This window comes from Prenolepis imparis, unplaced genomic scaffold (genome assembly GCF_030444845.1).
Source record: "Prenolepis imparis isolate NDT839.2.m4 unplaced genomic scaffold, iyPreImpa1.0 SCAF_9, whole genome shotgun sequence".
Lineage (NCBI taxonomy): Eukaryota > Metazoa > Arthropoda > Insecta > Hymenoptera > Formicidae > Prenolepis > Prenolepis imparis.
The window spans coordinates 8,749,949-8,767,129 of record NW_028141167.1 but is presented as its reverse complement, the minus strand read 5'-3'; the positions used below and the strand labels follow the sequence as shown (position 1 = coordinate 8,767,129).

General features: G+C 30.7%; 2 protein-coding genes across 15 annotated transcripts; one reads left to right on the top strand and one right to left on the bottom strand.

Moving 5' to 3' along the window:
* The first annotated feature begins 254 nt into the window (after positions 1-254).
* On the top strand, positions 255-14,491 carry LOC145940510 (beta-glucuronidase). 11 transcript variants are annotated; one of them, XM_083045741.1, is made up of 12 exons: positions 255-368; positions 4,190-4,285; positions 8,608-8,814; positions 9,380-9,481; positions 9,986-10,162; positions 10,479-10,711; positions 11,810-12,089; positions 12,339-12,613; positions 12,755-13,016; positions 13,269-13,457; positions 13,712-13,850; positions 14,156-14,491. In XM_083045741.1, the coding sequence occupies exons 2-12, from the start codon at positions 4,202-4,204 to the stop codon at positions 14,338-14,340; spliced, it is 2,133 nt and encodes a 710-aa protein (XP_082901867.1). In that variant the 5' UTR covers positions 255-368; positions 4,190-4,201; the 3' UTR covers positions 14,341-14,491. The 11 variants fall into 11 exon arrangements, with proteins under 11 accessions (XP_082901867.1, XP_082901869.1, XP_082901866.1 ...); XM_083045743.1 differs by having other exon boundaries at positions 279-368; positions 4,194-4,285; XM_083045740.1 differs by lacking the exon at positions 255-368 and adding an exon at positions 3,469-3,607.
* On the bottom strand, positions 1,016-15,527 carry LOC145940511 (zinc finger HIT domain-containing protein 3). 4 transcript variants are annotated; one of them, XR_014426022.1, is made up of 4 exons: positions 15,367-15,527; positions 14,783-15,130; positions 3,349-3,587; positions 1,016-1,225 (listed from the first exon to the last, which is right to left on the bottom strand). XR_014426022.1 is itself a non-coding variant. In XM_083045751.1 (3 exons), exons 1-2 carry the CDS (start codon positions 15,438-15,440, stop codon positions 14,800-14,802), a joined length of 405 nt encoding a protein of 134 aa, XP_082901877.1. In that variant the 5' UTR covers positions 15,441-15,527; the 3' UTR covers positions 3,216-3,587; positions 14,783-14,799. The 4 variants fall into 4 exon arrangements, 2 of the variants coding, with proteins under 2 accessions (XP_082901877.1, XP_082901876.1); XR_014426023.1 differs by having other exon boundaries at positions 14,787-15,130; XM_083045751.1 differs by lacking the exon at positions 1,016-1,225 and having other exon boundaries at positions 3,216-3,587.
* Between the last annotated feature and the right edge of the window lie 1,654 nt (positions 15,528-17,181).

The window sequence follows — 17,181 nt, the reverse complement described above, 5'->3', positions numbered from 1 at the left end:
CCTAGGGGAATTTGTCTATACGCTAGTGCCTTTAATTGTTGCGTGTGTGTTTCTATGTAAGGAGCATAGACGTAATAAATTGTATAGATGGCGCACTCACTATCTTAATCGCGAGTGACTTCCGTGATAGATATTGGAAAGAGAGCGCCTTATCTTTATCTTTCGTTAACTCTTATCCTAGAGAGAGAAAAACGAACTATTCGTCATAACGTCTTTTCTTTTTCTAAGAGCACGACGCTTAATCAGGGACTTTGTCAACATTTATTACATTTACGATAAGAAGAATAATCTCTCTAGAATCTAGAACGAGAAGATGTTAACGAGAGGACTGTCGGGATCAATATATGTAAGATGTAAGCCTCGACTCGGTAAGTGCCTATATTGTTGACATTGTTAAATGAACGAGAAAAGGTTGGCTCTGTTTTTGTCACGCAACTCGATGTTTTGACTTGATGTATATATGTTATGTACACTCATACGTAACACACGAACCAATATTTCAATGTGTCAATATTAGCATATTTACAGCATTTATCGCATATGCTATACATGATTATGCAACTATTATACATTCATCATATTGTCATACATTGTATCATATGAGATACTTTTCATTTTGTCGTGAATATATTGCGCGCGCGCAAAGAAATATTTAAGATAAATTTTAAAAAAAATTAGAAATGTTTTACTTTTGATATATTTAAATAAAAATTATATACGCTGTAAGAATTTAGTCGTTGTACGAACGTTGAAAAAAATGTTGACATTTAATCCTTCGTCAAAAAAACATTCTAAAATTAATGATTTACATTTACATTCTACATTGCCTTTTATATGTTTCATTAAACATTTGATAAATGGGGAATTATATATTTTATTCTCTCTATCCTCGATTCTCCTTGTCGAGCTGTAATTTATTTCCATAAAGATGAATGTAAAATACGATTAATTTTACGATCGGAATTTACGTTTTTTTACTATACTTAAATTTTTTATTTTATTATATAAAAAAGAGAGAAGGATACGAAAAGAAAAGGTGGATGAGGGTAAAACGTTCGTTGCAAAATGCTATCGAAGCCATCGAACTCTCTGATGTCTTATCGGATGGTCGTTAACCCGAGTGTATTCGCCGTTTCCTTCCTTCCACCTTTCTTCTTCCGTATGCGATTCACTTCCGCAATCGTCGAGATCGTTCATTGATAGTCCCTCAGGGCAGATATTATTCCTTCGACAATGATAACAAACCGAGAATAAGAATAAGTTACACGAAAATCATTTCAATCGCGAGAAAATAGCATTTGTTAGAATTTTTTATTACACCACATACACACAGTAAGTAGGATTTTTTTTTAATTAGGTGTGTATATATATATTTTTTGAACTCTTCGATTAAATATAATTACACGAGTTTCTTTCTGTTTCATTACGTAGATTAGTATTTTTTTTTCTTTTTTTTTTAATGTGTGACAATTTGATATAACGAAAGACTATGTTCTGATATATACATTTTTAATACAGCAAATTTATATAATTCACGTTACGTATATTAAAGATTTTCTACTGATAATGTATATCGGAACTTAGTCTAATGTTATTTAAACATAATATATTTAAATAACATTAGGCTAAGTTCCAATATACACACTGCCAGTATAGAAAATCTTTAATATACGTAACGTGAACTATATAAATTTGCTGTATTAAAAATGTATATATCAAACCATAGTCTTTCGTTATATCAATTAATTATTTATTTTATCATCTACTTGTCACACATTGACGAAAAAAAAAATTACTAATCTACGTAATAAAACAGAAAGAAACTCGTGTAATTATAATATATTTATTAATCGAAGAGTTCAAAAAATATACACATGCACCTAATTAAAAAAAAATCTTACTTATTGTGTGTATGTCGTGTAATAAAAAATTCTAATTCTAATTCTATGTTTAAATATATTTTATATTTTATTTATTTTTTTCCCTTTGGCAATAAAGATAGATAAAATATTTTGTAATAGAGAACTCACGAACGATAACAGTATCTGTTACAATACATTAATTTTAAAAAATGCAAAGCACGTATGAGCACATGTGATAGCGATAATCACATGTGTAATGTGAGACAAACATGACGGTTTCATCTAAAATGAGGTGAAGATATGCGACAGATATGTAAGAAGACACGTTTAGCGATGTTCCAAAGCAAACTCAAAAGAAAATAAATTCTAGTAGAGAGTTTATTCAAAATATACCTATATACATAATTTGTAATTTATATTTACTTTCTCTAGATTAACATTTCTTTCCAAAAATTAATTGTAGAAAATATCATAGGAAATATATCAAGAATATATCATAAAATAAAATAAAATAAATTCTTGTGTGATTACTTTCAAAATGTTCCAGAACTTCTAATCTTAATTATAATAATTAAAAATAATTATTTAATATAAAAAATTGATAAAAAGAAAATAATTACTTAATAATAATTATTATTTGATTTATATATATTATAATAATCCTTCTTTATATTTCACAAATATTAATAAAATTTTGTATTTTTAGTAAAATATTATTCTTATTAATCTAAATCATCAGAGAAACCTTTTATTAATGCATTATTATCTTGCTACAATAAAAGCATTTTTCAAAAACATTTATATTATTTAAAATTATGTTACACATATGTGGACAATTAATATATAATAATATATTTGTACACACACTGAGAGAATTTTCTCTTGGAATTTACCCTGAAAATCATGGTAATCGTGGGACAATATGGTATGGAAAGAATTTTATGAGAATTTCTCTGATTAATATTATTTATCACAATAAAAATAATAATATCTATTACAATAAAATATAAAATATGTTTGATTAATTTTACTGACAGTAAAATTAATCAAACATATTTTATATTTTATTGTAATAGATATTATTATTTTTATTGTGATAAATAATATTAATTAGAGAAATTCTCATAAAATTCTTTCTATACCATATTGTCCCACGATTACCATGATTTTCAGGGTAAATTCGAAGAGAAAATACTCTCTGTGAGAATTTTAACAGTTTTAATCTAAACATAAATATATACATTTATTTTAATAATTTATTACACTAATAATTAAAATAAATTCATTTTATTAATAAATTAAAATAATTTATTAAACTTTGTGTTAATTTTATATAATAAATATCTGAAATATAAATACATATTTGCAAGATTTATAATTGGAACAACGCAACAACTATTATAACTTCAATTTCTTTTCTCAAATATTTTTATAAAGATAGCATTCTGATTCTGAATCTTCAATTTCGTTAAACACTCTTGTTTACCTGTACGCAATTTTCTTGACAATGACGACGTCGATGGCAACAGCGAGAATACGAGAGCACGAGGAAGCGAGGAGAGGAGCGCGAGATTTTCGGGTCGGCTTCCTGCGGATTTCTGCTCGGCGACGAGCGAAGCGGAGTAGTCACGCTCGGCGAGCCCGAGGCTCAGGCTCGAGTGTTACACGCTGACAGTCTCCGGGTTTAAATGCGCGGATTTGAACTCCTGGTGCTTCTCGCTATGACTTAAACAAAAAGAGAAAATGTAATGTGCAATATAAATTAATGGCGATTGACGCGAGTGCGACTCATTTCGGCGATTAATTTTCAATTGGCGAAATAATAAATAATTGTTTCCGTCCGTTTTTATAACTCTAACTTTTGTATTAACTACAGTGATATAAGTCTTTTTCCTTATAATTTTCATCTATTAATAAGATAATTCTAACTATATAGACGAAAATAATTATATTAAATATTTAATTTAGTTTAAAGGACAATAGTGCGAGTTAACGGAAAAGAAATGTTCTATTCGATAAGCTAATTTGCTAATTGCACGTTAGAATCGAGTGAATTAAAACAAGACACAAAGAAAGAGAAGGAAGAATAAAAATTAAATTATATCTAAAACGATTAAAACGTATCTAATAGCAAAACATATTTAAAAACGAAAGCCAAGTAAAGTTATAAGAAATAAAAAAAGGCAGCTTGAGGAAGCGTGGTATAAAAAAGAGAAAGGAATTTGCGAATGGTATCATATTTTTACAAGAGATTCTTTTTATATTTACTTTAAATACGTATAATTAAAAATGCTTTATATATAATTAAAATACGTTTAATTGTTTAGGTAGCTTGAGAGATGACTGGTGCTGCTCCAATTTTCGGCAACTCTTCATCGGATGCTGTGATTGGATTCACGATGGAGCGCGGCGATCGTTGCAAGGTTTGTTGCCCCCTATCCAATAATATTACGATTTGTGGATTGCGAAATAAATAATACGATTAATTAAAAACTTATTGATGAAAAATTCACAGTTGTTCGATCGACAGATACAACATCTGATAATTAATTATAATACATTCTTGATATCTTAAAAAATATGCATGGAAAATATTTGCATTCGCGTTCTGTTTACTTTCACAGCAAATATCTTTCATAAAATGTGATATAATTGGTGGAAATATAATGTTTACCCAGCATCTGATTAACCATACACCAAAAATAACGATGGGTCTTTCCATTACAATCATATCGGTCTCATATCTTTTCTTTATCAAACAATGTGTGGACAGAAAGTATTCGACGATAAATTTGACGAATCTTAAATTACGATCACAAAAAATATTATTTCTACATCAAAATAACGATGCACATTCGTATGATTTATCTGTTCGCTCAAGAGCTCGGAGATTATGACCATTAATCGCGGATTGTCCTATGTTTTTTTCGGCGCGTCTCGCTTTTGTTGGTGAACAATAAATTCGCAACAATTTGTCGGCAATCCGTTCTGAAATTTCGGCCGAAAAGCCGTAATTCCAGCGATCGGACGATACTTTATTTTCCAGACATCGTCCAATGCAATTTCCTGCATGCCTTAAGCGCAGAAAATCGATCGACACATCTCTCGATTATAGTGCCATACATTTAAAATATCTGATCCACAAGCAACTTATAGATAAGCGCAATTTATCTTCATAAAATAGATAAGCAATTTATCTTCATAAAATTTAATAGACTAAAACAATAAAAAATATTTCACAGAGATCTAGATTTTTATTCTATTTTTATCTTCTTTTTTTTCAATTTTATTTCTATGCGATATTTAGGAAATTTTAAGAGAATGGCAAAAGGTAATCTGACCTATCCTGTAGCAATAGAATATTAGCATCGTTATATCATTACTGCTCCATTTTCATCTCTCGTAATTGCGCCTCTTACACTTCACCGCGCTCGAGATATGAATATATCGGTCTTAATAAATTCAACCATGCGGCGGGTGTTACGAAAATGCGCACCCGAGAATACCCGTTGGGATCATCTATTTTAAAGTCTTATGGCTTTCGCGGATCAATTATCTCGCATATGAAATTGGGTCTACGAATTATCTATGCTCGCGCAAATCGAGAGAAATCGGAAGAAAAACGAGGCCGCGATTAGAAACTTTATCGACAGCTAATTTAAGAATAGATAATTAAATCCTGAGAGACTCGACAGCAGTTTTATATTATATTTAGAATTTATATGCATTAGAAATTATTTATATTTAATGTGATATCTCGAAAGTAATACACATACATAGTTCTACGATATTTTGCAACATCATGAATTTAAACATTGTTACAATAGACATTTTCTTGTTATTCTATAATTATATCTATGCTCTTTTATATTATATTAATTATTATTAATTACACGACAACATTAATTATGAATCATTAATTTTAATTTTCCTTTTTTGTCAAAAGTGATGAATGTTTCGCATACCGCGTGTCTTTTGATTAAGGTAATTAATCATAAATAAAATGACTGAGATAAATTTCCTCGGAGAAAATCTCTCGCGTGACAAAATTTCGAATTAGCGAAGGTGGCGAAATTGTGGTTCTCGGTGGCTATATATTATTACCGGGTGTTAAAGTTCAGACCTGAACAATGGTGTCTATTCGAGGAATTAGGGACACCAGTGCCGTAGTAGATCTGTAGTACATGCGACACGAGGAAACGATTTGATGCTTTGGGAAGGGAAGTCTGCTCTCGTAGGAGGGCACGGTGCCAGGAAGCCGATATTGCAGCGAACGAGACCCCGCGGAATGTGTGTGTGTGTGTGTGTGTGTATGTGGGGTGCGACCGGCTCATTGCCCTACAGTTAGCTTTCGTCGAAAGGTCATGCGAAACTAATCATCCGACCAGAAAGATTCTTTCATTAAAAAAAGGACAAACTAATGAAAAAAATTGGAATTTAAAGTTCACTTTTTTGACAAAAAATAATTTTGTCTTAGTCTTCTCGTCATCTCGTTCCATATTTCTGAATCTATGATATTTTATGTAATTTAATTAATATAAGTTATTTATATTAGATATATTATTCTTAAATACATATATTTTTAAATAACACAGTCGCGTAATCCAAATTCTGAATTTTCGAATTGTTGAAGTCTTGATCCTTTCCAAGGATAAGTTTCTCGATTATATTTTAATTCTTTTTTTGCTTTTTTAATAATAAAATAAGAAATTTCAATTTGTTCTTTTGTGATGTGCAATGCTCTAATAACTTATTAAATTTTTACAAGTTCTAGTTTTTTGAAAAAATTTTAGGAATAAAAAATACAATGCGATTTTCGGGATAAACTGCAAAACTCGCGATTCTACCAAAGAACACTTCTTAGAATCTCTTCAGATGAAAGAATAAATGCCAGAAGACCGGTCTTCCTCTCTTCGTAGGTGTGGAATAAAATTAAGAAAAAAAAATAAGCAGTCACAAGACTCACGAACAACTTTTATTCAATGAGGCACACCTTTAAACAGAAAATATAAATAATTGCTAAGTAAATTGCACACTTATTGTCTTTAGACAATATGCATTAACATTTTTATCTAAAAAAAAAATATGATGTAAGAAATATAAGTTAGCGATCAAGAAAACTTAACGTACACTTTTAGATTATATGTTACATTAAAAAATAGATAGATGTTTAAAATAAATAATTTATTCTAGGAATCAACAATAATATATATACGCACCTATATTAATCGTGAATGAAATTTTCTATTTTTAATTACATTTAATTTGTAAAATTTTCTTCAACTGGAAATGCTGAATATTATTTAATCAGCATATCAAGCAGAAAGACAGAACAGTATCGATTACTTCAATTTCTGTCAAAATGTCAAATAATATGACATAATCATAAAATCAGTCTTCTCGTTTTGTGTCCCGATTCGCGATGATAACATCGTAATAAGATCTTTACCGTGTTTATTTAACGTTGGATTTTCTGTGTCATCAAACAGATAAAGATTATCTCGAAACGATGCAAAAATACATAAGTTTCTTATCAGATGCACGATTTCGCTGATTCTGTACCAAAGGATATTCGATGCTATTTATATCAGTCAACTGCAGTCAGCTATCGCGATTAGTCGATTCGGATAATCGGTCGTATCATAAACGTAAATGTGCATACTAATTGTATGATATACATATATATCGGCATTGTGAATACCTTAACATTTACGACAATTTTTTAAAAGTATTTTCGGAGAGAATCGCGTGATACTTATACAGTTGCAAGTCATAACTATTCATTGTGAAGAAAGAGGGTCATAACCATTCGTCGTGACTATTCGTCATATGATAGAGAAATAGGCAATGAAAGATAATATAGCTGACAGTTATATAGCATTTGACACGGCGTAAGGTTAAACGATAAGCGTAAGGGTTATTCTCCGTGTTAAATGAATTTATAAAAAAAATAGTTTTATGTCACGTCAGGTCGGGCTTTGTGTGTACGCTTTCGCAATTACTCGCGATTCTCATTTTTATTTAACATAGAAAATGACGTGAATACAATTCTAAAAATAGTTGACTAATCGCGAGAATATTGACACATTTTTAATTATTATTGATTAATATTGTGACTTGTACAACAAAAGACTTCCAATAATATTTTAATTATTGTAAATTAATTGTGTTCTTTATATTCTGAAGAAGGTCATTAGCATATATTAAATTCTTCTTAATTATAGTTATATAATTAATCACATATATTTCTATAAATTAATTACATGTTCTATACATTTTCATAAAATTTTCATATCAAATATTAATTCTAGAATGTGTAATTTTTTATGGCATTCTGTAGACACTCTGTTTGAGTGAAAATTATAATAAATTAGCTTATTTGTAATATATACAGTGTCACATTGGAATTGTTCAATATTAAAGTAGCATATAAGTTCAAAAATGTGCAACTCTTTCTTTACCGAAAAAACATTGTTGCCTAATGATAATAAAATTATTCAAACTCTTCAGATATAAAGTATCAAATAAAATTCAAAGAAACAGTTCAATAATATTTATAAAATAATATCGTTTACCGATTCTTACGAGAAAAAAGATTTCTTTAAATAAGAGCTTTTCTTTAATTTCCCACAGAATATATACACGAAATTGCATTATTTTTTTAATATTTCGATTTTTTATAATCTTGAGTGTAAATCTTAAGATCTCCCAAATTATACGAATGCGGGCTGATTCGTCTGTTTAGGAGAGCCGGTCAAATCTTACATGCAGAAGTATGTGGCATTTAATCTTCTTGTTAATCGGTTCCGCAATGGCCGGTGAGTCCGGACCGGAGTCGCCAACAGATTTTTCCGAGGCAACGATCAAGATCGAGGCACCGTTGCCTTACGAGGAGGCATTTCCGACTCCACTTCCTGGTCTGCTGTATCCCAGAGAAAGTGAATCCCGCGAGGTAAATCTTACATGATATGACACATTACTCTGATCTTTTAATTTTTATTGATCTTTACTCTGATCTTTTAATTTTTATTGATCTTTACTCTGATCTTTTAACGTAGCATGAATCTAATGAAAAATCAATCCACGGTTTTACAAATCGAATATGTATTAATAGAAAGGAGCCTGATACCCATTTAATATTCATGATGAAAGCCTTTAATGTTTGCGATCTCAAATTCAAATTATTATACTTATTAATTCTATGATTTTAAATATTTCTTAGTTTTTAATCAAAATTCTAAATTAATTATATGTATATTAAAATAAAAATAAGAAAAATATTAATATAATAAAAAATTAATAAATATTTATGATTAATAAATTAAACGTTATTGTGTGTGTTAGTATATAATTTTATATTGTCACAATTTTACATTGTCAATTGATAGAATTTTATATTATCTTGATTATTATGAATTTTCTGTATTTAATAAGAGATTTTGTACGTATTTTATATGAGAACGCAACAAAAAGCACATTGCATTTTATATATTTTTTCGTTCCTTTTTTTTTTGCAGGTAAGATCGCTCGATGGATTATGGGATTTCATGGTGTCACCTGAAGGAGATGCGCTAAAGGGTTACAGAGAAAGATGGTACGCCTTGGATGATCTATCAAAGGTATCGTAATCTAATATGAGATAATAATGAACAATGACATACAAATGCACAAAAACTGTAATTACTTTAAATTTAAAAATGTAAAAATTAATTAATTTTTATAAACATACTAGGAATTCCAATTTTACATCTCCTAAATTTGTCAAAAATTTGTAATTGATATAAAAAGCACGATTAAACCGTAATTTAGAAAATTAATACAACTGAGAAAAAAGCGAAGAACTGAAAGTTATCTAATAATTTTTTTTAAATAAATTCTTTAAAATTATATAGAATTATGTTAAAATCTTGTGTAGAATTTAGATTATTATTTGCCTTATTTTATGCATTTATTATTTAACGTGACTTCTTGACTAAACGTAATGCTGAATGCTCTTATTCGATTTTTGCTCGGTTCGCTCTGCAAGACTGTCACGTATCTTTTATAATCTCGTATAATTACACGTTGTTTGTCATTACTCTCATCATTAGATCTGTTCGTGTAAGATTTGACCGGCTTTGCAGGTCGGTGAAATAATAAAGATGCCGGTGCCCTCATCCTACAATGACATCACGACGTCACGGAATCTCAGGGACCATGTCGGCGCTGTATGGTACCAGAGAACTTTCTTCGTGCCCTCGTCTTGGCGGGGCCAGCGGGTTTTTGTTAGATTTGGCTCGGTCAACTATCTCGCACAAGTGGTAAGCATTCTTTATATGAATCTTTTATCTCCAAAGCGACGCGAAATGCGACAAATCGTTATTAATTTGAGAACATATAAAAACAAATAAGAAAGTATAAAAAAAAAGAAAAAAGATATTTCAAAATCTCAGTCATATATGATAAATATTTATTTTTCGCGACTAGAAATAAGAGTATACATATATTGATTGAATTATATCTAATATAAATATAATAATTCCTACAAAAATATTATCTAATATTTGAAAGCATATGTTTAAGTTGCAAGGTATTTTGATGCGATTGATAAGTAGATTTATATGCATGCAATTATAGTGGGTGAACGGCGTCTTGGCGACCAATCATGAAATGGGTCATCTGCCCTTCGAAGCAGAACTCTCATCATATCTGACCTTCGGTGGCGAGAATCGCATTACCGTCGCCGTGGATAATACTCTGTTACAAACCAGTGTACCCCAGGGAAAAATCGTAGAGATGATCTCTGACAATGGCACCGTGCATATGCAGACATATACATTCGACTTCTTCAATTACGCGGGTATACACAGGTAAGATATCGTACAATCTAAAGTCAAAATATCATCTATCTTCAACTCTTCATTCGTATACAAATCTGACATTTCTGACACCTTAATGCAATCGCGATTACGATAATTAAAAATCAATAAAACATAATATATAAAAATCTTTTTATAAATCAAATTAATATTATTTCTTTTTGTTTTTTAATAAATTTTGATATTAAATTCATGTTAATAAGTTTTCGTTAATTCTTTTCAATTTATTTATTTTTCCTAAATTTGTCAAAAGAGATAGATAGGCAGATAAAAGGAATTGAGAGAACCTCGCTCAATTATCAAATTAAATCTCGAATCTTTGAAAGGGGAGGAAATTAATTTAAAAATAAAGGTTCAACGACTATATTAAATAAATAAAAATACCCAACATATGTAATCACGTTCCTTTGCTATTGCATTACATTCGAAGGGTTTTTCAAGCTCTCTGAACCGACGCGTGAATTTCACTCGCCACAAATAAATCTCTATCAAAGGCTTTGTGGTAAAACTAGAGTATCCGATGCGTTACGAGACAAGAATCGAGGTCACATGTTCAGGAGATTCTCACTATTCGATAAAAAAGGTCTCGATTCTATAACGTAGAAAAATAGAGATGCAATTTGATTATTTCGGTCACAGAGAGTACAATAATTTAACATAATTGCAATGTAGTTACAGTAATTTATACGAATCCTAATTAATATAGAAATGTAAATAAAGTATAGAAAAATTTATTTATATAAAACGTCATGATATTTATAATATTTATATTGAATATATCTACGAAAATATTTTCAAACTTACTTTATTAGATTAGATATTTTTGATAGTTAATTGATAATTAAATATATTCCATATTATTTCTTGTAATAATTAAGTAAAGTATCAATGACTTTAAATCAATTTTTATTAAATGATACAAACTTCAAACAATTTTCTTTGCCTACATATTTTATATTAATGTTTCGCGTTTACTAAATCGAAGTCAATCGTTAATTAAATTCATATTCAGAATAAAATAAATTTTATTCTGAAAGTGTAAGTTCTACTGTACACCGCGTGTATCACACTTTGGGACACTTTGCGAAGATCCGTTTTACTGTACACCGCGCCGCGCGTCTACGTCGAGGACATCACGGTGAGAACGGGCTTGATCGGCGACATGGGAATTGTCAAATATATTATACAACCGGCCGGATTACGTGAGGGAGAGATACCAATCTGCTGGGTTACCCTATACGACGCTGAGCAGACTTTGGCCATTAAGGAACCTTTCTATGGCCTTTCCGGCACCCTGAAAGTCCCGTTCGCCAGACTTTGGTGGCCCAGAGGCATGGATTCTAAGCCGGGATACTTGTACACTTTGGAGGTACTTTGATTTTTGATCACTATATTATTCAAAAATTACAAATGCCTTAATATCTTTTTAGTAGCAAAATTAATTTTAAATTTAAAAAAATGTTAACGAGAAAATAACTTTATATATTAAAAATGTTAACTTTATATAAAATATTATATGATTAAAATATGTTATATGTTAAAACTTGTGTGTTTCTTAATTGTATAAATTATTAAAAGATTTTAAGATTTGTTTATCAAAACGACGTATTTTTTTCAGGTGAGGCTGTCAGTGACGAATGTCACCAAGCCGGATATCTACCGATTACCGATTGGCATCAGAACTCTTGTGTGGACCAACATGAGTCTCCTATTAAATGATCGGCCAGTGTACATGCGTGGTTTCGGCAGGCACGAGGATTCTGTCATCAGAGGACGTGGTTTTGACCTCGTCACCGCTGTTAGGGATCACGAATTGCTCCAATGGATCGGAGCCAATGCTTACAGAACTAGTCATTATCCTTACAGCGACGAGGTCCTTGACATGGCTGACAGGTATCGAAAATTTCTCTAGGATTGTCTGATATTCCGAGAAATTTATCATAAATTTTTAATCTCTCATTTCTCTTTCATATATTTTAATCTATTTTACTTTACTAAATTCTAAATTTTACTTTATTAAATTCTATTTTGAAGATTGGGTTTCCTCGTGATCAACGAGTGTCCTTCCGTCGACACGGAAAACTTTTCGCCGTCATTGCTCTCGCGCCACAAAGATTCGCTCTCGGAACTCATCCGCAGAGACAAAAATCGACCCTCCGTGATCATGTGGTCTTTGGCTAATGAGCCGAGGACCCAGCTGCCTCAGGCCGAAGAATACTTCAAACAGATCGCCCATCACGCCAAAGCAATCGATCCCACTAGGCCGGTCACTATTGCTTTGGCTCGTGGAGTGCAGGTAACGTAAATAAAAAAAAATAATGATTGCTCTCTGACTTCGATCTGTAGTTATAAAATCTTTCTTTAACATTCTCTTAACAGTTTCTTAATTTTAAACATTTTCACATGTAGCTAAATTAAAGTTACATGAATGCAATTTCTTGCATTTATCTAATTATATTATTCTACGTAAAAGCTTTTTTTCAGATTTTATCAAAATTACTTATAAAAATTGTATAAATTATTAATAAATAAATATTGTAAATTTTAGGAAGACAAAGCTGGTCAGTTTCTCGACGTGATCAGTTTCAATCGTTACAATGCCTGGTATAGCAACGCCGGCAGAGTGGACATGATCACCGACAGGGTTCATGGAGAAGCTGAGGCTTGGCATAGAAAATATAACAAACCGGTACTTATGTCCGAATACGGAGCTGATACCATGCCGGGTTTGCACGAGGTAACATTTTCTTTAAATCGTTAAAAAAACTATTTTATATATTTACATATCTTACACGTTTCAATAAAATAAAAATAAGAAAAATGTAGAAAGAAGTGAAAAGAAGAAATTTTTAAATAATAAAAATAAAACCATGTAGTGTAGAAAACAAAAAATAATATAGAAAATATAAAATAATGTGTAATTTTGCCTGAAAAGTTTTTATTATTATAGCATTATAATTATTTCTTTAAGCTTGCATTAATTCTTTGCAGCTACCGGAATACGTATGGAGCGAGGAGTATCAGAAGGAGTTACTCTCCAGACACTTCGAAGCCTTCGATCGATTGCGACACGAAGGCTTCTTCATCGGCGAATTCATCTGGAACTTCGCCGATTTCCGCACAGCACAAAGTGAGTATCGAATAAAATCATATATGTATATAGTTTATTAATTTTTAATAATATAATTTATTATTATTTTTACTAATCCATCTTTAAATTTGATATTAATATTATTGTGAAAACTTATTACAGTTTATAAGACTCTGTGCAATTTCTTATCGCGATTTCTGCATAATTACAGTAAAAAAACAAATATGTACTTTCTAATTAGCTTCTTTAATTTATAAAGAATATTATTAAGAGATCTTGTAAATTTCGGAAGAATTGGCTCTCGTGAAATGATTTTTATTAATTATGTCCGTCAATTTATACAGCGTATACTAGAGTGGGTGGCAATAAAAAGGGGATCTTTACGAGGGACAGGCAGCCAAAAATGGCAGCCCATCATGTTAGGAGAAGATATCACGCCCTCGCAGTCGAAGTGGATGGTGCGCAGATATCGGAGGATATCGAGGATTATTATATTTCGTCTTACTATTCTTCACACTTAGAGCTCTGACTGATTAAAAAAAAAAAGAAAATAGACACAAGATTTTGGAGTGCGAAAATCGCTTTGCATAGTCTTAAATGACTCTTGATAAAATAAAATCGCGTTTTGTTCGTTTTATATGTCGACAGATAAATCTTGCACTGATAACTTAATATATAGAATTATTCACCTAATATATAATCTATCATAAAATCATTTCACGATAAAGACTCCATTCGTCTAACATTCGTTTGAAAAACATAAAAGAATTGATATTGCCTGATTATCTAAAATTTATAAACCTTTATATATAGAAAACTTTGTATACTCTTATTATATATATATATTTTAAATGAAAAACAGAATCATCTCAACGTTTTTATACAATTCACAGTATGAAAATATATTTACAGATCGAAGAAGCAGTACATCCTTTTAATACACTCACAACCTCACTTATAATAATACGTACTCACGATCAGAAATTATTCAGCATGGCTTAGCATCATCTGGCGATTCCACAATCTTTAAACAGGCATCGGCCATCTCGACAAATAAAGGCATCTTCATCGCTGATGCTATTGCCTCAGTAGGATTTGGACTGTTGAGAACTGCCTTCATAATATCGCGCAGATCAGGATGTTTAAGGTATTCTTTCAGTTCTTTGCTATACTGCAATTGTTGCAGTTTCTCCACAAGCACAGTATCTTCTGTTGAAAACTTGTATTCCCGTTCATTTTCACGTTCTTTGGATTTCTCAGGTAACTTGAGAGGTTTGCAGGTATGACTTTTGTGCTCCTTGCAGCACGTTACAGAGCAGCTAGAACAAAAAAAGGAATATGAACTAATGTTAATAAATTTAATTAAAATTTATATACAGTAAGAAGGAAAACGAAAAGGATTTTTTAATCATTTGTTATTTTATAATTAACATAAAAATAACATTTTTACACTTTCCGATACTAGCACTCAATAATATGATAATTTTTAATAAATGCAACATATAACTAAAAGGATATATAACTTCCTGAGGTATTTGCAAATAATTATACTCACTAAGGTTCTTTGCATATCGGACATTTGTAAGGTGCATCTTCCTTTTCACAGATACAACATTTTTTATTTGTCATGACTTATTGACTATTATAAATAGACTTAAATTTTTAATACGTTGGAGCACAAGTATTACAGATTTGTTTACATCATGTGAGCACATGACTCGCATCGCCATAGACATATAAAATACATAGATCAGCAACAACTTCATGTGAATCGGACAGTTCGGCGCAACTCGGAACACACGATCCACCAATCGCAAGTATAGCCGAACCGAAGGAAATCAACAGCTGAAGCTCCGTCTATGTATTTTACATGTCCATGCTTTATAGTATATGACGCCACCTGTAGCTCAATGAAATAATAAATTTAAATCTCTCAAGTTTTTGTAGTTTTGAGAGAAAGAGAGATGTATACGTGTGTATAAAAGTATTATTTTTATCAAGTTTAATTAATTACAGTGCTTATTAACAAGAATAAGGCCGGAAAGTCGGTGAGTTAAGATTTATATTTTTATTGAAATAGGTTTAACGATATTCAATGCAAATCGTGTCTATCTATATTTGCAAGATATTATATATAATAACCTATAAAATTGAGGTTGTAATTTTTCTTGTATGTATATTTTCTGTTTTCAACAATCTTGACAAATTATCGTGCAAAAGTAATTTTAATAATATTTTAATTAACTTTATTGGTTATTAAATATTGAATTAAATTCATTTTAAAACCAAAGCTCTACCCAGCCAGAAATGTTGGTCGAATCGACGTCGATTATTTTAACTAGTCAATTTTGTAGAAAATTCTTATCTCAAGCGGTTATCAAACATTAACTTTTATTCAAATAAATCTCTTAACTTTATTTTGCATTTTATATGTTCTATGGTATATGTACAATTAATTTTTATTCTGCACAATCAATTCTGGCTTGATGTAAAATTTCTGATAAATAATTTAATTGAAAGAGCATTTTGTGGAAGAGGATTTTAGGTTTATTAACAATTGATGAAAATCAGGTGACTTTCGCGATTGTAACATCCGCGCGCGTGTAACACCGGTATAGTGTGATGAAAGTAGCGTTTGGAATTTGCGTTTGCGCAAATGCCCTGTCAAAGAGAGAAATTACGGAGCAGGACGGCGGATTTCGAGGAGGAGGCGGAACTGGCCTGGATCTCTAAATGCGATCTCACGGCGCGTGATAGCGCCGTCGAATGGAAATTCGCATTCCTGCGGCAAGAGAGTACATACGTCACGCGTGCCGGACACGGTGCGTCAACCGAAGTGCGCAATTTCAACGTGATTTTATTTCACGTCACGCGAGAACCAAATATCGCTTTAACTATTTTATTTCGCTCGCGATACGCAAGTTCCATTTTTAACGCGAATTGATTTTTTTTTTTTTTTTTTTGTACTTTAAAACTCGCGACACAAATCAAATTTTTTTATTACTTTAAAAAGCAATCTTGTTTCGGCGACACGATTTTTTTTCATTTTATTTTTATTATTTATAATCGGATTTTTTAATTCAATTTCAACGTGAACCAAATGTTATCACTTCATGATCACAGTAACCGGTTTTAAAATTTTTGTTTTAGTTTGCCAAGTAAACTATGATATAATAATGATCATTCCACGCACATACATACACACACGATTTTAATTTTAATAATGTAATAAGAAATTGAATTAAATTAAATTATATATCAAGACCGAAAATAAAGCATTACAACATAATTAAAATAAAAAAAAAACGTGAATAAAATGAGAAGTTTGTCTTTGAAATATCGGGTAAATAGAATCCATATTTGATTATGA

What these genes read in the sequence shown, in the direction of transcription:
- LOC145940510 (XM_083045741.1), top strand. Translation starts at nt 4,202, where the DNA reads ATGACTGGTGCTGCTCCAATTTTCGGCAACTCTTCATCGGATGCTGTG. An exon ending in GAGAAAGTGAATCCCGCGAG is followed by an intron (nt 8,815 to 9,379) that starts GTAAATCTTACA and finishes TTTTTTTTGCAG; the next exon opens with GTAAGATCGCTCGATGGATT. An exon ending in CCTTGGATGATCTATCAAAG is followed by an intron (nt 9,482 to 9,985) that starts GTATCGTAATCT and finishes CCGGCTTTGCAG; the next exon opens with GTCGGTGAAATAATAAAGAT.
- LOC145940511 (XM_083045751.1), bottom strand. Translation starts at nt 15,440, where the DNA reads ATGACAAATAAAAAATGTTGTATCTGTGAAAAGGAAGATGCACCTTAC. An exon ending in CCGATATGCAAAGAACCTTA is followed by an intron (nt 15,131 to 15,366) that starts GTGAGTATAATT and finishes TTTTTGTTCTAG; the next exon opens with CTGCTCTGTAACGTGCTGCA.